This window comes from Acinonyx jubatus, chromosome B3, assembly GCF_027475565.1.
Source record: "Acinonyx jubatus isolate Ajub_Pintada_27869175 chromosome B3, VMU_Ajub_asm_v1.0, whole genome shotgun sequence".
NCBI lineage: Eukaryota > Metazoa > Chordata > Mammalia > Carnivora > Felidae > Acinonyx > Acinonyx jubatus.
Genome location: NC_069386.1, coordinates 96,811,510 through 96,836,632, shown reverse-complemented (window position 1 = coordinate 96,836,632; position 25,123 = coordinate 96,811,510). Strand labels below are relative to the sequence as shown.

Below are 25,123 nucleotides of genomic sequence, written 5' to 3'. Positions count from 1 at the left end.
ATTGAAATGAAATTCTCCGTTGGGAATGGTTATGTACACAAGACTTGCATAAAACCATTTCCCAACTTCTCCAACAGCACACAAATGATCACGGGGACATGTTCTCTTCACTTCCGTTAGTGTGTCACCTCCACATTGTCCAGCAGAGGAGAAAAGAAAGACTGACTTGTGCTTAGTCACACTGGATAACCGAAACTTCACTGCACATATATTTTTGCTCGCTACATCGCTGGGCCCGGCAGAACACTAAATTGTTTTCTGCTTTTCTTAAGTAACGATCAGTCAATAGATTGATTCAGCTTAGCCTCCCTGTGTTTACAATCTCATGGTAAACCAGGGCCACGTTGATTTCCTTTGTCCTGCATCCTTCAGTCGCCAAGAAGCTTTTCTGCCTGTTCAGGTGACCCTACTCCCCAGGCGAGCTTAGCTCTTCATGGGTAAACTTGGTTTGCAAGTGCACACCCATAGTCTTTGATTCAGCAGTTCCCCACAGCTTTTGCATCCGACCTGACTATACTGTCTCTCCTTTCTTCACATTGTAATTTGTCCATCAACTTTATCAGCCAGTCAATGTGTTCTATTTTAAAAATTCTTTTAGGCTCTGCTGGTGAGAGAATATAGAAACGAATAATGTTGTGATGCTCTGGCCTTCTTTTTCTTCAGTGTCTCATAGAGGAATTTGGATGGAGATTGCTGGATATGACAGCCTCCGTGAACATCTGCAACATCTCTTGCAGGACCCAGTAAAATCTTCCCGTGCTTTCACAGGCAGATCTGTTATTGTACATGGGAAAGAACCCACTAGAGCCTGCAGTTATGATGAGCTCTGTCACAGAATCCCCTGGAATAGTAGTTAAAGGAATAAAGGCAGAAGTTAAAAATGAAATTAAAAGCAACAAATATAATGCAATGCTCCTGGTAAGCATGTAGTAGATACCCATTAACCGATTAAGAGACAAAGAAAACACCAAAATGTAGCTCAGTTGTACACCTTCAGAGAGTGCAGTCACTGACAAACCGCAGACACTTAGGACACGAGGCTTCATCATCCCCTGTGCAGGTGATGGGGAGACTTGAATGAGGCAAGTGTCATTTAAAAGGGAAAGCTTTGGAGTGCCTGGGTGACTCAGTCGGTTAAGCGTCCGACTCTTGGTTTCAGCTCAGGTCATGGTCTCTCAGTTCATGAGATGGAGCCCCTCCTGGGGCTCTGTGCTGAAGGCCCAGAGCCTGTTTCGGAGTGTCTCTCTCTCTGCCCCTCCCCCACTCTCACTGTCCTAAGTAAATAAATAAAATTTTTAAAAAAAGAGAAAGCTTCTTTTGTCTTTAGCAGTGGTAACATCAGTGAAACTTCATTCTTTTCTTCCCTCTTTCCTTCCTTCCTTCCTGTCTGTCTTAAAATCATCAAACTAAGGAAACACATACCTATTTGTTTGACAGAAAACTCTGCCTTCTCAATATTAACTGGAATGCACATACTTCCAATCGAGATGTTTAGTCTTCTGTTTAATAATGTATTGGATCTATTTCTGCCCTTGTAATCAAAGATTTTTATCTAAGTTTAGCCCTAGACTGTAGTGTCTTTGAAAAGTATTGTTCATTCTAGGACTTTGTAAAAATGGAATAAGCCAGACTTTAGGAAAGGTACTATCAACTATTTGGACTTCCCAGACCTAGGACCAGAAGCTCTGACTGATATGGATTTACTCCTAAAGGGAATGGATGGCTCCCTGTCAATCTCTGGTGGCAGAAAAGGACAGCCCACTGACAGTCATTCTAGAATAGGAACACAAGTGGGTCTTGCAATGAGGATGGGAAAAGGAACTTTTTCTTACTCTTCGGCCAGAGGTTGGACTGGCCATCCAGAGTACGTATGGTGGTGGGTGGAGATCTTAATTTTTAAGGTTGAGCCAACCTCTACTACTCAGAGGCCTATCCAACCGTGGGCCTAAGAGTAGTCACTTTTGATGGCCTACCTAAACTGTTCTCAAAAGTCAACTGATAAACATGAGGCAAAGCTTCACTATATCATCTTTGTCACTTGCAAATCTCATCCTGAATCTAAAAGTAGAATGAAGTTTTTTAATTCACGGTATCCCTAGCATATAGCCCAGCTCTTGGCAAACGTATTATTGGATTGAAGTTTCATAAAATTCTATGGTATTATCAGTATAGGAGTTTTATCTGTATTGACTAAAGGGAACAGCCCTTGATTGACTTATTTCTAACTTGAGCGGCAAAAGTCTAGCTCAACTAGCCTGCTTTCATTTTTGTTAAACTAAATTGGTTGATCCTGTCATTGAAAACAAGTGAACCCACTGGTGTTCCCACAGGCACAGAGGAGAAAATCACTGATTCACCCCACTGTCATTCTGAGCCTTGTCTCCATTTCTCTCAATGTAGGTGCTGACTGGGCCAGCAAAAAGCATCAAAGCCAATAAATGTTTTGTTTTCCCAATCCATGTAAATACAGATTTTCATCATGTTCTTGGACCTACTGAAATTAAGCCACATATTCTTTTTTTTCTAATGTTTATCTTTGAAAGAGAGAAAGAGAGAGAGAAAGCACAAGCGGGGGAGGGCAGAGAGAGAGGGTGACACAGAATCTGAATCAGGCTTCAGGCTCTGAGCTGTCAGCACAGAGCCTGATGCAGCACTTGAACTCACAAACCATGAGATCATGACCTGAGCTGAAGTCAGCCACTTAACCAATTGAGCAACACAGGTGCCCCAAGCCACATAGTCTTAAAAACCACCTGTACAGTCATAAAAATAAAAAGGGAATTAATCAATGAAAGATATAGTTAGGTGCACCTTGATCTGAGAATGTAAAGAATATCATGTTTTTAGAAACCTGGTGCGTGAAAGGTACTGTTAGACACTTCCCTTAGCATTTTCTTATGCAATTTCTCAATACAACTCTTTAAGTTAGGTATTACATTCCCCACTTTATTAATGAGGAAATTGAGGTTGATTGTTAATTCACTCAACAAGTATTTATGAAGCACTCATATTCCAGGTGCTGTTCTAGATGCTGGATATACATAGCAGTGAGCAGAAAAGGGTCCTCATGGAATTTATGCCCATGTCCTTGCAGCTTAGTAAGTGGATTTACATCCAGATCTGTCTTATCCCGATATTCATGCTTTTTCACTACACATGGCAACTGGAATGGAGGAACTCAAAGAGAGAAGACTGTGCTATTTGAGTAATCTGAATAAATGTTATGTGGTGCTGCCTTTGTTCTATAATAAAAGAGTGTACCCAAAAAGTAAACTTCAATTCTTGGTTCTAAATTGTTTACTTTTTAAACAATAAGAATATATTATTTTTTCACTAAAAAATATATTGTTAAATTCCCCTTCTCCTGTCTAGACTCTAGAAAAAGATCAGATTTTCACTAGAAGGAATTATTCTGAGTTTTTCAGAGGATGCTAAGACTCATTGACATGTTTTGCCCTTTTGGAAAAAGTCCAATGGACTCATCCATCCATATGTTCTTGTGTTCCATACAGTAAAATAATAACTCAGGATTGATTCTCCTTTACTATAAATTATATCTTCAAAAACCCCAAACTCCAACTTCTCTGCTTACTATGTACCCTACTATATGTTCTTCCTTACCCTAGCTCTTTCTTTTTAAATCCCACCTGTGGAGGCTTCATAACCTCACCCACACATGCTACCCTCCTCCTCTGACCCTTATGACATTCTGGAACCCTTCTCTGGCATCTATGGTCTTCTATAATCATGAGTGACTTTTGTCTTATTCTCTAACAAAACATTAACTCGGAGAGGTCAGGGATGCCCTTCTCAAGTCTCTCATAATCAACAGATGAGCAGTAAATGCTTTTAATTGGTTGTATTATTCTTTATAATTAAGCCCATAATTATCTCTACTCAGATTTTTTAACTGCCATTTTAGAGAAGCAGATATTTTCAAAGCCACAAAGAAACATGCCACTCAAATAAAAACCCCACGTTACAGTTAACTTGAATCTGTAAGAATACGGAAGAGGATTTTCATTCAATCTATAAATAATGATTTGTCATTAATACTGCACAAGGAATTATTCCAGGAGAATTGGAGGTTGCACTGAAGAACCAAATGTACATGCAAATTGGTGAAGTGTTATAAAATAATTTAATAGTTAATCAATTACGAGGTGATTATAAGCAATTCAAAGAGATTTGAATCATGGATTTAGGGCAAGGAAAATGATCTTGCTTGTTCAGGCTCTTGTCAGGAATAGTTCAGTAAAATTGAAAAACCTAGGGCTCAAAAACCAGAAATAAATGAAACTATTCAAAACTCTGCATAAAGACAGTCTAATATAGTATCCATTAGTAGCATCAAGGAAGAGAAATATGGAGCAATACATATTAACCAGTTCATGAAAATTGGTATCTCATTTTTCTATGTAACTACTCCATAAATGTCACTGAAGCTGAGAAAACATTGCATAGTAGAATGCTACTTCCAAAAATTATGTCAAAATGTCTCCTTACAGGTTGGTTTGGCTACACATACATATGACCTGAGTTCTACTCCAAGGATATCTGCATGACCCTGGGCACCCTATTTAACCTTCCAGAGACTCTGCTTTTTAAAGAGAAAGTCACTTACTCTGCAGGGTCATGAGAACCAAATGACATCAAATATATGAAGGTGATAGTGAAAAATTAGGAACCATACCAAAGATATTATTATGTTTCTTATCTGCTTAAATATTAAACTAATGTGTTTATTACATTAAACTTTTACTTAAAGATATAAATAGTTATTTTCTGCTTGAGAAATTGACTAAAAATCATATCAAAGAACAGGAATTAATGAAAAATGGCTAATAGTACTATAGCCATATTGGAGCAGTTACCCTCTCTGAAATGAGTTTGGGCTCTAATTTATCCATTTAGATGTCATCATGTAGCAAGTGGTTTTTACCTTTCACTTATCACATGAATTTGTACAGGATGTTTTAAGTACTAAGTGGGTCCTAGAGTCTATCCTGATTCTCATTGGGCTGGGAGAATATGATCTGTAAGTCTTTTCCTTGGGGACTACATAGCAGATTTCTCTCCTTCTCCTCATCTTCCTCCTCCTCCTTCTTCTCCTCCTCCTTCTTTGCCTTCTCCTCTTCCTCCTATTTTTTCTTCATTCCCTTCTCTTTTTCTTCCTCTTTTGCAGAGATATAGTGTGGCTATTAAAACCAAAGTTTTGTAGAGCTTCAAAGGATCCAAGGAACCATCTAGGCATTCCTAAGACTTAGAAATTTAGGGCCCACAGGGTACAGGATCTGCACAGGACCTGTTGAAGATCATATAGCTCATACAGTCTTTAGAAATCTAACTTGAGAACCAGAACCTATGATTCCCATCTTCAAGGAACGATCAAGTTGAAAGAATCAGTCCATTCAAATCTTCATATTCAAGTCCAGGATCTTTACAAATTCTCTTACCTTGCCAATATTAAAAAATATATGAATGATAACTTTATTGTTTCTTTTCTACTAGCTCAATGCAGGAAAAAAAGAATTGTACTGGACATCAGAAGTCCTGGCTTAAAATCCTGGCTCTGATCATTACTTTGTAAGCCTGTAGAAGTCACTAGATTTCTTTAAGTCCCAGTTTCTGTACCTTTAAAACTAACACGCCTGCCAGGATTATTTTGCAGAGTTTTAACAAAGAAGATGGTAAATGTGGATGTATATAACCTATAGGTTATATAGTCCTGAATGAACACAGGCACTTTTGTTATATATTCTGTGATCTCCTGAATGATTTTTAAAGATTAAAAGAGAAAATTATATTCTGTGGGATGGAAACACAAATAAATTCTGTTTAAATATAGAAGATAAGAATAATGTCAGAAAGAGAACAGGAAGCTCCAGCCCTCATTGCCATACAGAGACACTGACTTAACAACAATAGATGGAATAAAATGCCTTTAGGAGAACTCCAGAAACTACTTAAGAAACCTGATACCCCAGGTGAATGCAAAGCCAAGAACAGCTGGGTTAAAATGGGTAAAGAAAACCACTGCATTCGATCTGCAGTTTGCCCCTCACCTCAGCTGGTACAGTTTAGGGAAGAAAAAGCCCAACGCAGGGCTTCTCTCTTAGAATAGAGAGAGAAGAGTGGAATGTGCCTCTGATGTTCCAGTTGCCCAAGACACTGTTTTTTGTCTCACCTGTGTTTGGAAAGACAATGGAACCAGCTTACTTTGTTTGGATGCTGGGAGTTGAGGGCATGCGTTGGGGTTGGGGGACGGGAGGCAGGGCAATGACACAGAGAACAAAAGAGTTCTGGGGCTTGCTGCAGCACCGTAGAGACTGCAGTACCACAAACAGACACCAGAAGGAGCAAGAGATTACAAGCTCCTAACAAACCAGCAAACCTTTCTGATTGGAAAATTACATGCACAACTGGAAAGACACATCCCCAGAAAAAGTTTCAGAAGTCCCCAGAATCTCTGCCCAGTCTAACTGGTGAAGGTCTTCCTCTGTACAGAACTTCCCTTAAAGACTAGAAGAGGTGGCTGTTTTTTTCAAATATGTAACTTTCAACAACAACAACAACACAAATTCACCAGGCATGCAAAGAAAACAGGGAAACATGGCCCAATCAGAGGGACAACAATAACAAAAAGCTCCACAAACTGACCATAAAGAAACGTGTGAATTACCTGACAAAGAATTCAAAATAGATGGCTTAAAGAAGTTCATTGTGCTTAGAACACAGACAACTAAATGAAACAAAAAACAAAAAAAGGATACATGAACACAATGCGAATATAAACAAAGAGATAGGAACTAAAAAGAACCAAGGGAAAATTTGGCAGCTGAAATTAGGTGGTATAAAAGGCAGAATGGGCAGAGCGTCACTACAAGTGGAGGAATAAATGACAATTTCATGAGATGAAGCTGCCGTTCATGGCCTGCTTATGCACACAAAATGGTTATCTGGGTTCAGATTCCTCTGAGAAGCATACCCAGAGACATGAATTTAAGTGTAAGTTTTCTTTGGGGGATGATCCCAAGGAATACTATTCAGGAAGTGCATAAAGAAAGACAAGATATTATCAGGCCACGTTGGGCATCTTGAGCTTACGGGGACTCTGGAAGACAATGTGGAACATGCCTCAAAATTATCTAGACCAAGAGATGTTAGGGACCTGTGTATTTATCCGCCAAAACCTTCACCTACCCAGCATCATTTATTGGGGCTGCTTCCAGAGGTATTGACTCTCTAGCCCTGCTGGCTGTGTCTTCACTGAGCACACGCCCTCAGCTAGAAAAATCCTTTAAAAACTCAGATTGTTGCACGAAGCAGCCTTCAGCACGAAGAGGTGCATGCTAAGAGCACCAACAGCATCTGCCACAAGAGCTGAATATGTAAGTAATTAAAATGTGACTAACTGAATAATTTGATTTTGGCCTTTTGAATGCCAGGAAAAAAGGCACCCGTAAGCTCACCAAGGAAAGTTAAATAGATTGTAAAGACACCAATAGGTTTGTGAGCTTGCAAGGTAATAAAGAAACCAAAGTAATGCTAGGCCTAATGGGAACGGTAATGACATAAGCTATTAAGAAGAAACAGCTGCTTTGTTTCTTTCGAGTACCATACTCGTGACTGGTCTCGGCCTGTGTCTTCTCCTCATCTCCCTTTACTATACTATATTAGTCAGGATAAGCTATGCTATGTTACAGTAACACATCGCCCTCCGGTCTCTGGCTTAACATGACAAAAGTTAGTTTCTCCTAAGTTGTTCTCCAAGCAGTGAAACAACAGTTCTGATAGCTGTTTTCCCATGTGGTGATTCAGTAATCAGGGCAGCCTTGATCTTCTGGTTCAACAAAATCTCAACACATTTTCCATAACGTGCGGGAACTTTTTACTGACCCTGTCTGGAAATAAAACATACCACTTCTGTACACATTTCTTTGGCCAGAACTGGTCACAAAGTCTTCCCTAACAACAAAGGGGTGGGATGAATAGTTTCCCATATGCCCAGGAAGGATGGGCTCCCTAAATATTGCGAGACACTGGTAATGTCTACCACACCATCATGTTTTTTGAAACTTTAGCTTCTGTATAATCATATTGGCTAATTTGGCCTCTACTACACTTCTCACCCTTTATACTTAGGCAGCCCCCCTGCCAACTAATGGACTCAGTCTTTCCATTTTCAAATTCCTATACTCAGTGTCTTCTAGCATGACCAAAAGTGGTAATGGCTAAATTGAAAATAAATTATCGTATGAATGACTTCTGACTTTGAGACTTACACATTAGAGGCACTATTTACTGAACACCTAAAGAAAAAGGATTCTCCCAGCAAATTTATTTTTCTAGCAAACTATCGTCTTCTTAAAGGCGAAGAAAAATATTTGAAAACTTACAGAATGTAGGGAAATTCACCAGGAAGAAAACTCCTGAGAACATGATAAAAAACAACGGCATTGGAACCGTATTGAAAGTTCTAAGGAGGAAGGAGCTGTGATTTCTAATAGAGACAAAGTAAGTGGTATAAAGTCAGATTAACACCATAATACCATGTGTAAAGTAGACTTCCAAAATACAAGATCAGGAATATAAGAGGTGCTTCCAAATTCTAATATGTGACAATGTAGATTAGCTAGGAGAAAGGGGATCCCAAGGAGAAATGCTCACACTCCTTTGGAAATTAGTTCAGAATTCTTCTGAAAATTATTTATTAGATATTTTCCAAATTATAACACATTTGTAACATACGCTTGTTACAAACATTGAAATAACCTAGTACAAAAGTGTATAAAGACTAAGCCAATCATTTCTCTTTTTGCTCCTTTCTCAGCCTGAACTCAGAAGCAGTGCTGATAATATGGTATTCTGACCCTTTCTTCTTTTTCATACATATACATTCAAGTGAATATATTTATACCCAGTGGTGTGTGGGTTGGTTGTTTTTTTTTTAATGTTTATCTTTTTTTGAGAGGGGTGGTAGGGGCAGAGAGAGGGAGACTAAGGATCCGACATGGGCTCTGTACTGAGAGCAGAGAGCCCGATGTGGGGCTGGAATCCACAAACTGTGAGATTATGACCTGAGTTGAAGTCAGACGCTTACCTGACTGAGCCACTCAGGCACCCACAACTGGTTGGTTTTTAACAAAAGGGAATCATAATGTGCACATTAGCCTGCAATTTGCTTTTTCACTTGACAGGATATTAGGATAACCATATATGTCACTATCTATACATCTAGGTAATTTTTCTTTAAAAATGTATGTGTGTGGTGCTGGCTTCAGCAGCACATATACTAAAATTGGAACAATAAAAATGTATGTGTGTGTATAAAGTACATAAGACACTCATAAACTTTGTTTACATAAGTGGGATATCCTATGTGCTGGGGAAATAGAATTGATACATTTTTAATGACTTCCATACTCTCCCTCCATCTCTACCTACAGACCATCCCCTGACCTCCTTAGGTAACCATGGTTTACAATTGATGTACATGCTTTAATAAGCTTCCATGTGATTATATAATCATATGCAAACATATTTACATAGGTATTTTAAGCAGGCTTCCTTGTCAATCTCCCAAAAACAAAATCATCTTGTGTACACTCTGTGTACCTTCCTTTTCTGAAGCCACAAGGTTGATGGAAATCCATGTAAATCAAATGCTAACCAATTCATGTCTTCATATTCCATGGTGTGGATGCAATATAATTTATTCAACATTTAACTATCAGTGAAAGTTATTGCTCCCCACCCCCCACTTTAGGGACAATCTGAACATCTTGTAAGTGAGTCTAAGCTTGTTCCATTCACTGCCCAACAGGCCAGTAGGTTGAGAAACAAGATGTTGGGGTGTGAAAAGCAACTTTATTTAGAAATCCAGCAAATCAAAGAGATTGTGCACTATTGTCCTAAAGTACCACCTTAACTCGGCATGAAATTCAAGCCTCTTAGGTTAGGAAGAGGAGGAAGTGGCAGGTGACTAGCATCAAAAGTAGTTGACATCCATAGGTGCCTGCAAGGGTCCAAGGGAAGTCATATAACTTCTTTGTCCTTAGTCAATTGATCTTTGCATACAGGAATCTGGTCATGTCCTTACTGTAAACCTTAAATGCAGTGTTGTTATTTTTGTACATGCTTCTGCATCTGCTTGGGGAGATGGATTTCAGGTAAAGAACAGCGTTTGCAGATCGTAGCTGTAAGCAAAATTCCTTTGATGGTTAACATATGTATGTACAAGACTAAACAGAAGTGTCTAACCTATAGGTCACAGCAGAAAAGGAGACAGAAGCAACTGTGGAGTCAGGCATACTGTTTTTCCCATTACAATCTTTCTATGCATTCTATAATATTCTTACATATCAATCCTTTTTATAACATAGCTTCCTAGAAATGAAATTGGTGAGTGGAACTTCTCAACTTTTTTAGATGGTTATTTTGACTTTAATACATGTTTCCATACAGCTTCCATAGAATGTTTACCTACAATTAATTGACCACAGGTATGTGATTCTATTTCTAGATTCTGTTTCAGAGATCTATGTCTGTTCTTAAGTCACAGACACAACATGTTGATTAAGCATAGCTTTACAGTAAATCTTAAAATAAGTTAGTATCATCTTTCAAGTAGGATATTTTTCAAAACACTTTTGGGTATTCTGGCTTCTTTGCATCTTCAAGTAGATTTTAAAATCATTTTGTCAATTTCTACCCTCATTCCCAAAAATCCTCTGAAAATTTTAATTGGAATTGCATTGAATCTATAGATCAATTTGGGAGAAATTGCTTCTTACACAATATTGTGACTACCAATCTATGAACATAGCAATCTCACCATTTGTTGAAGTTGCCTTGAATTTTTCTCCGGAATGTTTGTAGTTGTCAATGTATAGATATTCCACATATTTTGTTAATCCCATTTCATGTTTTTTGATGCTGTTGTAAATGCTACGGTTTTTAATATCAATTGCTAGTCGTGCATTGCTAGTATGATTGATTTTTGTGTATCTTGTCTATCCAGTGAGTTCTCTTCATTCTGACTGAAGGGAATATAAATGATTCCTGGTCCTGTGTGTGCTCTGAAAATTGTTTGTATTACAATTCCAGTAATTGCTCTTTCCTCAGAAGTTGTTTCACGCAGCCTACTGGTGGAAGTTCATCCTATACGTGCACACACTGTATTCAGTCAGAGACCCAAGCAAATCTCTATGCTGAAACTCTTTGTCTCACTCATACCTCTCTGCAGATTGTACCTTCCTTGACCTTCCCCAAATCTAGTCTGTCTGTCTCCTCAACTCAGAGACATTGGTGGGATTTGTTTGGGTTCCTCCTCCCTGTTCCACAGTCTAGAAATTCCCATCTGTTAGAAAGCCCGGCTGACGGTAGGACTCACCTCTTTGCCTTCTCTCAGGAATCACAGTGCTACACTGCCTATTATCCAATGTCTGACAATAGTTGTTTCCTATAATTAATCCTGCCTTTTAGTATTGATGGAAGGAGGATTATTCCCATATGGCCCAAAGAGGGAACTGTTCCCCTTTAATTTTTCATGTAATAAATGGTGTTGATAGTTTTACTGACATTAGATTCCTGAGAAAATCCCTACTTGGTCATAGTTTATTAATCTTTTGAAACAATGTTAAAATCTATTTGGTAATGTACTATTTAGCACTTTCACATCTATTACTTAGGTGATATTAGCCTATAGTATTTTTTTTATTTATTGCATTTTCTGTTAACTGTATTATTAAATTTTATTATTAAAGTTATGATGGCTTTATAAAGCAGGGAACATACTGTATTTTTCTTTATATTATCTTGATAACATTGAAATTACTTGTTTTTAAAAAGTTAACTAGAACTTATCTGTGCAACCATCCTATCCTTTTTAATGATAAATCTGAAATTACCTTTCAAATCTCTTTTCTGGAAATTGGTCTATGCAAGCTTTCCACTTTGAGAACATATTAACATCTTTTTTGAAGGTTCTTTTCTTTTGCTTTTTGCAATGTCATTCCATTCAAAACCAATAGAAACATAATAGTGTTAGCATGCTTACAATAGAATATTCAAACAGAAAATCTGTATACATTATCCTTTACAGCAACTTTACATGGTAGATTAACTGATTGTTTAAAAATGTTCTTTTTAAACTCCTCTGCTATCTTCATTCTTGGAATATTATGGTAGAAGGCCTATCTAGTACTATTTACAGGTATAAAATTAAGACTGTGTAACTTACATAGAATCCATTAATTTAAGAGCTCAATTTAATATCTTTGACTCTTCAGTACGAGAAATATATGAGGAAGAAAAATCTATCTTGACATATTGACAAAAAGCCAAAGGTTCAATTTGCATAAAAATATTAAAGCTATCCAGGGGCGCCTGGGTGGCTCAGTCAGTGAAGCTTCTGACTTCAGCTCAGGTCATGATCTCCCGGTTTGTGAGTTTGAGGCCTGCATCAGGCTCTGTGCTGACAGCTCAGAGCCCAAAGCCTGCTTCAGATTCTGTGTCTCTCCCTCTCTCTGCCCCTCCCATGCTCATGCTCTGTTTCTCTGTCTCTCAATAATAAATAAACGTTAAAAAAATATATTAAAGATATCCAATTCTGAGAATACCTACTCAGCTACTACAAAAGAAAGCTGATGCTACATTGATGCTGGATTTGAAGGACTAATTAAGTCAAAATATTTTTGACAGAAAAAGCATTCATTTCTTTTAGGTTTTATTTTATTTTTTAAATGTTTGTTTATTCATTTTGAAAGAGAAAGTGAGAGAGAGTGCACGCTTGTGCCTGAGTGGGGGGTGGGGGGGCAGGGGGGAAGGGGTGGGAGAGAGAGAGAATCCCAAGCCAGCTCTGCCCAACTCAGGGCTCAGTCTCACAGTTCATGAGATCATGACTTGAGCCAAAATCAAGAGTCAGCCGCTTAACCAATTGAGCCACCCAGGTGCCCCCATTTCCTTTAGGTTTTAAATTTTGTTGTCATAGAGTTTCACATAGTATTTTCCCAGTGTTTGTTAATTGTGAGTTCTATCGTACTTTCCATTATATCAATAATTATATTTCCTTTGGCATGCCTCATAACGCCCATTTTATTTACTGTTGTGCGAAAAATAGAAGATGCTAAGTAACCCCTCCAACCAAAATATTCTGTTCCTACCTTTCCCATTTCTTCTCTTTCTCAAGTAATACCAGGGCCTCAGGGTACTTTTCCTTCCCCACTAGTTCCTTACCCTTACCATCTTAGGAGTCATTTGTTACTTCGTTTAAAATCTTTTCTGAAGTATTTTTCTCAGATGGAATATGTGAGTGCTACACTCTGTATATTCTTGCAAATATTCTTTAACCTGACAATCAAGTGATCTCTCGGGTGGCTATGAAATACTTAGGATGGTTTTTGTTTGTTTGTTTGTTTGTTTTTGTTTGTTTTTTGCTTTTAGTAGGCTGTGGGCTTTATTTCACTTGTATGTATGTATGTATTTAAATTTATGTTCAAGTTAGTTAACATACAGTGTAGTCTTGGCTCCAGTGATTCATCTGTTACGTATGACACCCAGTGCTCACCCCAAAAAGTGCCCTCCTTAATGCCCATTGCCCATTTAACCCACCCTGGAAACCCTCCTCCAGCAACCCTGTTTGTTCTCTGTATTTAAGAGTCTCATATCATTTGCTTCCCTCTCTGTTTCTATCTTATTTTTCCTTCCCTTCCCCTATGTTCATCTGTTGAGTTTCTCAAATTCCATATATGATTGAGATCATATGATATCTGTCTTTCTCTGAATGACTTATTTCACTTAGCATAATACACTCTAGTTCCATCCATGTTGTAGCAAATGGCAAGATTTCATTCTTTTTCATTGCTGAGTAGTATTCCATTATATATATATATATATATATATATATATATATACATACATACATACATACCACATCTTCTTTATCCATTCATCCATCAATGAACATTTGGGCTCTTTCCATACTTTGGCTATTGTTGATAACATTGCTATAAACATTGGGGTGCATGTGCCCCCTTCAAATCAACACTCCTGTATCCTTTGGATAAATTCCTAGTAACGTAATTGCTGGGTCATAGGCTAGTTATTTTATTTCACGTTCTTGATGTCTTCAAGACTGTACAGAGAAGTCCAGTGCCAATCTGATTATTTCTTCTTTATAATTAAGTTTTCTCTCTAGGAGCCTGTAAGATGTTCTTTTTCCCTTGGAGTTCAAGAATTATATCCATATATACCTGGGTAATTTTTCATCAATGTCATCTATAATTCTAAAACCCTTTCAATCTGTAATCTCCCATATTTTCTTTAATTCAGGACAATTACTTTTTCAATCATGATTTTCTTCCTCCATCTGTGCCTTTTCCTCCTTCTAGGATTCCCATTATTCACACATCGGGCCTCCTGGATTTATCCTCCAACTCTCTTACCTTGATACCAGATTCATTAAACTTCCATCTTCCCAGATTCTCCTATCTACCCTTTCTACAGTATTAGTAATGTATTACTTATAGTTAGGAATACTACAGAATTTGAATACAGTAGTACTAAATGGGCAAAACACTCTTAATTTACTGTAATATTAGTGTAATTTGAAAGGCAATAGGATATCAATAAGAAATAAATATGGGAGTTATTAAAGGATGGCACAAACATTACAAATATAAAATTAAATGTTAATGGGCTAAATTACCCCATGACTTTCCTCAGAATTTCTTCTGAAATAAAAACATCACTTTTTAAATAGTGCAATTTTTACAAACCACCATCAGCAAGTCCTTAATCACAAAGTAAATACAGAGTATTTTATCTATGTGTCAAAGAATCTTAAAGTGCCAAAGCCTATAATGAGCTCCTTTAATTGATTCCTCCCTTTACAACTAAGGACTGAGGGCTTTAGGAGAGAATGCAGGGAGAAGAGAGAGACTTCTTTCTTCTCTGAGTGCTCATTCTTTAGAATCAAAGAGATTATTGTGTCAAAAATCAAGCACTTTAGTCAAAAATTAAGTAGGAAAGCACTAAATTTTTCATTGGAAAGCATTTGTTTTTGAAAAAAAAATGAAAAGCTGCTAGTACATTTTAAATGTGCTCAACCCATTACTAAAAAACATCATTTGGGTGAATAGTTTAGTAAGTTTCAGAGTATAATAAGGCACTTTACACAAATGAGAACATCTGCAGTCACCCCAGGAATGATAAAATTACAGAGCTTTCAATCCTCATGCTTCAGGGCATGGGCTGATCACCAGCTGGAAGAGAGAAGATATTCCCTACAGTATTTCTATAATACCATCAATTATATTCAGATTTTTATTTCTTTTTAAACACAGCTCATTGGAGGACTTTAAAGTACATTATGGCCACATGAAGGGAAAATCTTCAAAAGTTTAGAAAATATTTGTAGAGAAATGAATTCAAGAAAAACAATAAACTCACCGAGAAGGTAAACAGAATAGTATAGAAGCTAACAAAGATCATTTTGGGGGTGCCTGGGTGGCTCAGGTCATGATCTCATGGCTTCTGAAATCAAGCCCCACATCAGGCTCCTTTGCTGACAGCACAGAGCCTGCTTGGGATTCTCTCTCTCTCCCTCTCTCTCTTCCTCTCCCTCTTTCTCTGCTCCCCGCCCCTCCCTCTCATTTGTGCTCTCTTTCAAATAAATAAACTTTAAAAATATATCATTTTGGGTATTTCTTACACACAGAGCTTGACAGAGTGAGAACTCAGCATTTTTTGAATGAATGAACAAGGAAGCAAAATTACATGTGCCTGGATTCAAATCCCAGCCTCATCAATATTTGACCTTGAGTACTTTGTTTATCCTCAGATTATTCATCTTTAAAATGAAGACGATTATGCCCACCTCTTTTTATTATCACAGAGACTGAACTATGTAATCCATGTAAATAAATAAACCCACTTCCTGGAACAAAATGAACACGTAACAAATTACAGTCATTTTAACAGCTCTCCTGAGATTGGTTTAGCTAATTCCTGGCCAAATAGATCTAACAATTAAATCATCTCAATATATTTTGTAATAGCTCAATTCTTTGTGTATTGATTATATTATAAATCTGTATTTTATTGAGTCTCTGTGAAACCAACAGTGTATTACACTTCAGACATTTCCTAAAATTATCCTTTATTTTTAAAAAAATTTTTAAGCTTATTTATTTTGAGAGAGAGAAAGAGAGCACACACAAGAGAGGGAGGGACAGAGAAGGAGAGACAGAATCCCAAGCAGGTTCCGTGCCATCAGTGCACAGCCCAATGTGGGGTTTCAACTCACAAACCTTGAGATCATGACCTGAGCCAAGATCAAGAGTCTATTGCTTAACTGACTATGCCACCCAGGCACCCCAAATTATCCTTTATTTTTAACTTAGGATACGTTTTCTGCTAATAAGCAGACCTCTTAGATGGTGTCTTTGTCTTTTGGGGGTGCTAAAACAAAATACCACAGACTGGATAGCTTATAAACAATAGAAATGTATTTCTCACATTCTGGAGGCTGGGAATTACAAGATCAAGGTGCCCACAGATTTGACATCTGGCAAGATGCCATCATAGATGGTGGTCTTCTCATGGTAACCTCATGAGGCTGGAAGAGGGTAAGGGAGATTTCTTGGGCCACTTTTATAAGTGTACTAATCCCATTCATGAAGGTTCTGTTCTCATGACCTAATCAGTTCTCAAAAGCCCCACCTCCTAATACCATCACCTTGCAAGTTAGTATTTCAAGATATGAATTTTGGGGAGATACATTTAATCTATAGCAGATGGTATACTATGATAAGCAAAGTTCAAACTCATAAAAGGAGTAACAGCTGCTCGCCTTGAAATGTCCATAGCCTTGGCCCAAGGCCACTTTGACTTTCAGGCAAATGCATACAAAAGTCATGGAAAGGGTTGTAAATTATGAGTGGTACTGACACTCCTTTCTAACAGTTTCTTAATAATTAACTAGTGTTAGCAAATTCTTCTGGGACCCTTAAATTAGATAAATCCTGCAGATACAGATAATGTTCCAAGCCCACATAAGAAACTGTATGTCTGTAAACAGGAGTACATATGCCTTTGGATGCTGTGAACTAAGCTAGTTAAAAACCAGATTAAAAATAAATCAGATGGTATTTGTGATTAGCGTAACTTTAAATAACAATGAGAACCCCCCCTCCCCCAAACAATAATCAAATGCTATTTTCATTGCAACTGAAGGTGTTGGAAAGATAACCTAGTTTATTGGACTGTTTCTCCAAGGGCAGGATTATGGTCCATTTTTCACTGGGCAATAAAATGCTTTTAAATTATAAACGTAGCTGCATATAATCAAGTTATCTTTTTTTGGAAGATGAAAAATGGAAGATTTCTTAAACCTTGGAATGAGTTTTTGCCATTTACTCAGCAAAAGGCAGCCATGTACTATTTCAAAAAGCGGCTATCTCAGAATGTCACTAAGTCACCTGACTCAAAGATTTTTCTTTCTTTTTTGGGGGGTTGGGGGGTTTGCTGGGGAGGGTTCCTCCTCCTCCTACATTAATCAAATTAACAGTTCTATGGGCAAGGGACAGGACCAGATATCTCCATCAATGTTTGGGGACAGGGAGAAGAAGGGGGCTTAATATTTGAGGACTAATACTAAAACTAACCCCCATCCCCTACCCGCACCCCTCCACCAGCACCCCCACGCACTTCACTGGAGGAAACAAGAAGAAACGGAAAGAACCCACCATTCTGAAGCTGTGGTAAAGGCTCAGGCCACGTGACGCTGAATAATGCTGTTTGGATTCAAACACGGAGACTCCGCAGTGACACAGTGATTCATCTGCAGCTAGTTACTAAACTGTGGGCACTGAGAAATAGGCAACCCATACCTGCCTCAAACTGAGCCAAAGGTACTGCTGGCCTCGCGAAAGCACAACCAGGCGCTGAGAGCAGGGTGACAGCACAGCTTTGGAAGGCAGGGAGAGTGAGGAGAGGAGAGAGGCACGTTCGCACCCTAGGGTTCACACCACGGCTTGGGAAGCCTCTGGGCCGAGCCTGAATTTAAAGCGGGAAAGGTAGGGGGCAGAGATTTTAACTAACATACTGAGCCTTTCAGTCTCACGGCAGCACTAAGAAATTAATATTATTAATCCCGTCTTAAAACCCAGGGACTGAGGGTGAAAGAAGCAAAGAAGCGCTTCCCAGGGCTCACGCCAGACGCCTGGGATGGGGTAGAGCCGGGGCCGGGCTGCGCCGCGTTCCTGGAGGGGAGAAGAGCCCGGCTGCGGTACCGAAATCCAGGCCTGGGTGAGGCGCCAGCCCAGGCTGCCAGCAGCGGAAAGAGAAGGGGGGGAGGGTGGTCCTCGGTGTCGCGCGGCCCTAGCTGGTGGTAGGTCGGCGCGGACACCAGAGCTGGAAGCCAAACACAAGACAGTTGGCGAGAAGCGCCAGCCCCCTCCGCCAGCCTACTCGCTGCGGGGAGGGGTTTCTCACGCCCCCTGCTCCTGGGTGACTGCACCGGAGGTCGGAAGGAAGCGGGGCGAAGGATGAGTCATCCCGCCTAATTCCTCCTTCCCGGGCCCTCGCCTCCGCACGCCGGCCCCCTCCCGAGATCCTGCAGCCGGGAGCGAAGACTCGCTCAACCAGAGTCAGCTACGAAACCCCCCTGGCCTGCAGAAGAGAGGAGAAGGACGGGGCGCGTGGCCAATGAGAGCTTCGCTGTCTCGCCGCCGTCCAATGGGCCGCTGTTTACAGGGCAGGGCGGGACTAGGAGGGGGCGTTCCGGGGCTGGCGCGCGGCGTCGCGGTTCTTTGGCTCACAGACAGAGTGGCTTGGAGAGAAAGCGCCTCCCGGGGAGTCCGTGCCCAGGCGACGCGGGAAGGCGCCACCACCACCGCCGCCGCTGGCCAAGGTGCTGGAGACGAGACGCCGTCGGCCGCTTCACCAGCTCAGGCAACCGTTGCAGCCGCTGCTGCCTCGCTCCCAGCCCGGTCCTCATGGAAGAGATGGAAGAAGAGTTAAAATGCCCTGTGTGCGGCTCCTTCTATCGGGAGCCCATCATCCTGCCCTGCTCTCACAATTTATGTCAAGCGTGCGCCCGCAACATCCTGGTACAGACCCCGGAGTCTGAGTCCCCCCAGAGCCGTCGGGCCTCGGGCTCTGGGGTCTCCGACTATGACTATCTGGACCTGGACAAGATGAGCCTGTACAGCGAAGCAGACAGCGGCTATGGTTCCTACGGGGGCTTCGCCAGTGCCCCCACTACGCCGTGCCAGAAGTCCCCCAACGGCGTCCGCGTGTTCCCGCCGGCTATGCCGCCACCGGCCACCCATCTGTCACCGGCCTTGGCCCCGGTGCCCCGCAACTCCTGTATCACCTGTCCCCAGTGCCACCGCAGCCTCATACTGGATGACCGGGGGCTCCGCGGCTTCCCCAAGAACCGCGTCCTGGAAGGGGTAATTGACCGCTACCAACAGAGCAAAGCCGCAGCCCTCAAGTGCCAGCTCTGCGAGAAGGCGCCTAAGGAGGCCACCGTCATGTGCGAACAGTGCGATGTCTTCTACTGCGATCCGTGCCGCCTGCGCTGCCACCCGCCCCGAGGGCCCCTAGCCAAGCACCGCCTGGTGCCCCCGGCCCAGGGCCGCGTGAGCCGGCGGCTGAGCCCGCGCAAGGTATCCACCTGCACAGATCACGAGCTGGAGAACCACAGCATGTATTGCGTGCAGTGCAAGATGCCTGTGTGCTACCAGTGCTTGGAGGAGGGCAAACACTCCAGCCACGAAGTCAAAGCTCTGGGGGCCATGTGGAAACTGCACAAGGTGAGTCCTTAAAAAAAAAAAGAAAAAAAAAAAACACCCCTAACTCCCTGCGCCTCGGATCCTCCGGTTTTGCAGCAGACGGTCTCCTCTTTGCGCAAGTGCATCCCAGCGGGGGCGCAATGCAGGTCCTCCTATATTTGCTTCCCCCGTCTGGTGCACTGCAGAAGTGCAGGGGGACCTTAAACCGAGAGCTGGGGAGTCGAATATCCCTAGAGTTGTTGCGGGGATGCCTTAGAGCGGGTCTCCCCGGGGGCGCCGCCTAGCACAGGGCGCCCCCTCTCCGCTGCGGAGACGCAGCTTGTGGCCGCCGCCAGCTTGGTGGAAAGCGCGGCGTAACCCCGCCAGTGCCCGGGGCTGCCAGGAACGCTTCAGGGCAGATGCGGGGCTGCGGTCCACAGGGACCGGGTGGGGGCGGTGAGGCGGCGCGGAACGCGGAAAGGCTGGAGCTGCGGGATAGGCGGGCGCGGTGATTCGCGGCGGGGGCGGGGAGAACTCCGCGGGCGGAATACTGATGAGTCTGCGCTGCCCCAAACTTGGGAGTCTGCGCTGGAGCGGATGCGGGACCTGGTGCTTTGCCCCCAGGAGTGGGGAGTGTAGCGAGGGGAAAGAAAAATCCTGTGGTGGCTACGGCAACCAGGCTTGAGGGCTTCGGGCCCTGACCCTCCCCAGGCTAGGGACCTGGGGCTGAAGTAGCAGGACCAGAGGCTTCTGCGTGCTAGGCCTGAAAGCTGCGCAGGTGCGTCTCCCAGGGTACCCCGTGCTCCCAACCACCACGTACCCGTTGGTCTAGGATTCAACCCTTTTCCCCTTTCAGTAGTTGTCCTAGCAAGCTTTCAGGCACCTGTTACCATCGGATTTATCTTTCTGATCTCTTTTGATGGCACCTCCACCAAAACTAGCTTCAAGAAGAGTGCCTTTAACAACATTTAGGTCATGCCACTCCTCTGCTCAGAATCCTCCAAACGTCCATTTCTTAGACGGTCCCTGGAATGGCCCACCACGACCTGCTTGACCTGTTCACATTTGGTCTCATCGACCTTATTTCCTCCCACTCTTCCCCTCTGCTCCAGTTACACTGTCCCCTAACCAACACCAGACATATTTCCGGCCCCTGGGCCTTTGCATTTGATGTTTCTTCAACCTGGGACAGCCTTACCCAAAACCCTGTATTGGAATGGCTCACTCTCTTCCCTCCTTAAGATTGTCGCTCACGTGTCACCTTTGCCAGTCCCTTCTGGCCACAGTTGCCGCCACTCCTCTCAGCCACCACTAACTGGCATGCTGTATATTTTAATTATCCTGTTATTTTTGTATTTATTTATTGCTCCCCTCCTCACACACTAGAAAATAAGCTTCATGAGGAGAAAGATCTTGATAATGTTATGCCCACCCTGCTTAGAAGGAAGGGAACCACTCTTGAGGAGATGTGTATAAATTGCACTTTTAATTTTTTTAAGATTAAAAAAATGTTTATTTTGAGAGAGAGCAAGACTGTGAGCAGGAAAGGCGCAGAGAGAGAGGGAGAGAGAGAATCTCAAGGAGGCTCCCTGCTGTCAGTACAGAGTTGGACTTGGGGCTCAATTCCAGAAACCTTGAGATCATGATCTGCCCTGAAATCAAGTGTTGGTAGCTTAACTCACTGACCCACCCAGGTGCCCCATTCTAATTTTAAATAATTCACTTTGTTGGAGATGCAAAGGGTAAGACAGGAGTTCAGGATTGTTGTAAAGAGATTTTCTTCACATCATTGAGTTGCAAGCCCAAGGATCAGGCAGGGCAGTAAAGTTGGTGCTCAGGCCTCCTCTGTGCCCCACTAAGGATTTCCCAGCATTGCTTGGAGACCAGAAAGACTAGCCTTTGAGAGAAATGATGGGGTTAAGGCTGGAACATTGATATTTTATTTACAACAAGAAAAGAAATAAGGTATCACTGTTTTCAGCCATCAGGGAGGTTTTCTCAATTCGGTATTAATTGAATGTGACCTGTGTTTACAGTCATTTGTGTTCTCACATGTAACCTATTACATCTTATCTGTACGGATGAAAATCTAAATCAGCACAAATCTGAGCCCTACTAGGCACATGCCACTATTTTGAAGACACTTCAATTTAAAATTGTTAACGATACTTAATTTTGAAAGTTTTCAAAACTTTAGTTCGCCGCCAATCTTTTCTTCATGTTATGATTTTCACTCTTAAACTGCTAACTACAGCCTCTTTTAAATTACCCTTCAAAACTACCCTTGGAACTAAGAAATTAATCTCCCTGTCTGAAAAAAGAACTTAGAGTCACAGGCTAATTAGGATGGTCAAACCACAGCATTATTTTTCTGTGACGGAGAGCCTATATACTTTATCCATTAAGACCAAAAGCAACCTTTCATCTTTGTCAAACCCTGTGTAGATTTGAAATGTTAAATCATTCGTTTTATGAGAAATGGAATTTGTGAGTAGACACTGGTGTGGACTGAGTTGAAATTTGGATGTCTGTTAAAAAACCAATAATGTCAAAGACCTTGAGACATAAGTAGGCTAGAAAAGGAAGATTAGTTCATTGCGGGGGGGAGGGGGGCGGGGAGAACACTTCTTCTCTGATCTATTGCACATTTTTTCCAAAATAGTGAACATGTATAATTTTTGTTCAGTCAATATCAGGATCATTAAACTGCCAAAAATAAATAAATAAATAAATAAATAAGGCACAAAGATGACAGATTTTAACATTTGCTTATCATCTTAGATGAACAACAAGCATTACTCACCCATCTTATCTTCTTAATAAAGTAATTAATGTGTTAATACTAAATTTTCCCATATAGTCTCCTTATGCTCTGTTTCCACAAAAGCTCATAGGCCAGAATTTCTATGCCCTTCAAAACAATGGAAAGCAAAGAATTACATTAAGTAGTTTTCCCAAAGTCAGGCAAGTAGTTATCAACACAGGTTATTACTAGACCCGAAAGTTTTCATTAATGTTCTACTGTATTAATTAGTCATTTCTAGTGATTAAAATTCTATGAATAAGTATTTCCCTCAAGGACTAAATCATCATCTTACACATTAAAGCAAAATGGCTGAAGTTTATTTTTAGAGGCTTTAAAAACAACTGGTTGAATCTCATTAGTTGTCAATTGACCAAATTAAAGTACTTCTCACATGTGTATGGCCTTCAAAATCCATGAAAAATAATACTGCCTTATAAGAAAAATGTCTGGTAACAATTTATATTTAGTACCAGCATTTGCTAGGTTATTTTACCCAAGTTAGGCTGGTATGAAGAATTGCTACACAAAAAAATAATTTTGTAGATACTTTCAAATAGGCAATTGGAACCACTGTTACTGCTTTGTATTTTTAGCAATTCACATTTCTAAATCTAACATCCTCCTTGAATTCTTGGTATATTTTATCAATCACTGAATCAGTAATATATTTGTAACTGTTCTTTTGTATTTGTGCAGTTGAGCAAGGATTTTCTTTTCCTTTCTATACTATCTACTCTGAATCTTGTTTCAAATGTTATTTTTCTCTTACCTTCTTTTTTTTAATGAAAATTTGCAATTTAGGCTGCATTTTAAAATAAACTGTCAGTGCTTTAATTTTCAAACTATTCTGGAAAACAAATATCTGCTTTGTAGTATGTTGGCATCTCATCAAATATGTGTGTAGCAAAGCGTGTCATTTAATATAACTAAAATGATATTCAGTTAACTATAAGCAGTAAACACAGTATAATCTAGATGTTCCTATGGCAAATATAATAGGTAGCAGATATTCATGTTTTTTATATTTTTAGACTTTACTTCTAGGACAATCAGAACATTCTGTGCACAGTGTTACAGATATTGAGGAGAATGTATCAGAGAAGTCAGTTGTTCTTTGTACCAAGGCATAATAGAAATAGCTAGATGACAAGAGATCCCATTCCAGACCTGATGCTGCCACTTACTTGCCAAGAGCTTGAAGCAAGTCTTACAACTTCTATGCTTCCTACCCACAAAACTATACTTGTGGAAATATTTTGAAAAACTAATTTAAATGTTTATTCATTTCAGTTTGGCACGAGAGAAAGTTTTGTGTAAAACAGAAGTTACTGTCTCACTAGTCAACAATTATTGCATAAAAATCTCATGCCCTAATTTTGGAGACTTTGCTCGCTCCTTTCAGAGCACAGGATGCAGTAAAAGGCTTCTCTTGAGGGTGGCCTGAAAGACTGAGCCATACCCTCGTGGGGGGGGGGGGGTTCAGAGAATACTCAGTTGAATTAAGCTCCAGGAATGAAAACACTACACAAAGATTTATGTATATAGTAAACAAAGGGATTTTATTTTTCAATAACAAAGCTAAAGTGATAATTGATAGGACTCCGTTATTTCAGATTCTCCAGTGAAGATAGTGTTATCACTCTGAAGTAGCAGAAATTGTTCTTCCTGTATATACCATGAAACAATGCTATTAATTGATATTTCAGGTTAAGTCACAGTTTGCATAAAGTAAGAGAAAACTATCATAGCTATCTGTTATTGACTAATAATAATACACAGTCAAAAATTATCCTTACTTTCAGTGCAGTAAATTCTCTCATCTAAGCATTTCTCAAAGTGTGTGCATGCATACAACTCAACCTTGGCACAGGGGAGGAAAGAACCCATTACATGGTAAAAAGAACAAAATCGTTCTAAATAATATCATTGTTATCAATTTTATCAGGGACTCTTGGTTATAAGGAACAGAACACCCACTTAAGTGATCTCAGAGGATTTCATGGGTATGAAACAAAATCAAGTTTCAAGGAGGACAAGCTGAAAAACTAGAAACTAAGTTTATTCTCTGTATCAGTCAGGCTAGACTAAATTATGCTACAGTAACCACTTCCTAATCTGCGTGAATTATAACAGCAGTATATAATTTCTTACCTCAGTGCCCACTGAGAATCAGCTGTGGCCCTTCTCCACATCTTCTTATTCTTGAACTTCAGCTGAAACAGCATGTTTGGAACATGCCAACCTTACCATAGAGGGAAGACAGCAAAGCAGAACTACTCAATAGCACCTGAAGTTTCTACTCAGATGTGGCGTTTCGCCTCTGCTTATATTCCATTGGCTAAAACAAGTCATGTGGCCATGCCTGATGTCCCTGCTGCAGGCAATACACTCTTCCAACAGAGAGAGGCATCAGAAAAGGACCCTATAGAGGGGAGCAGAGGATATTTTGGACAAATAATAAAAATCTGCCACATGCTCAACTCCCTCATTCTGTCTCTTACAGTGGTCCTCTTTGGCCTGAACAAGGCCTGACAAG

The 25,123-nt window shown here is 40.6% G+C and overlaps 1 protein-coding gene across 11 annotated transcripts in view; it reads left to right on the top strand.

Moving 5' to 3' along the window:
* The first annotated feature begins 18,489 nt into the window (after positions 1-18,489).
* Positions 18,490-25,123, top strand: part of TRIM9 (tripartite motif containing 9) — a 109,362-nt gene continuing 102,728 nt past the window's right edge. For 2 of the 11 annotated variants that reach the window (XM_053224453.1, XM_053224454.1), the window contains exon 1: positions 18,496-19,823. In XM_053224453.1, coding sequence (XP_053080428.1) covers positions 19,002-19,823 — 822 coding nt within the window. In that variant the 5' untranslated portion in view covers positions 18,496-19,001. Of the gene's footprint in view, positions 19,824-25,123 lie in introns of all 11 variants that reach the window. The other 9 variants (XM_053224457.1, XM_053224456.1, XM_053224455.1 and 6 more) reach the window with 8 other exon arrangements.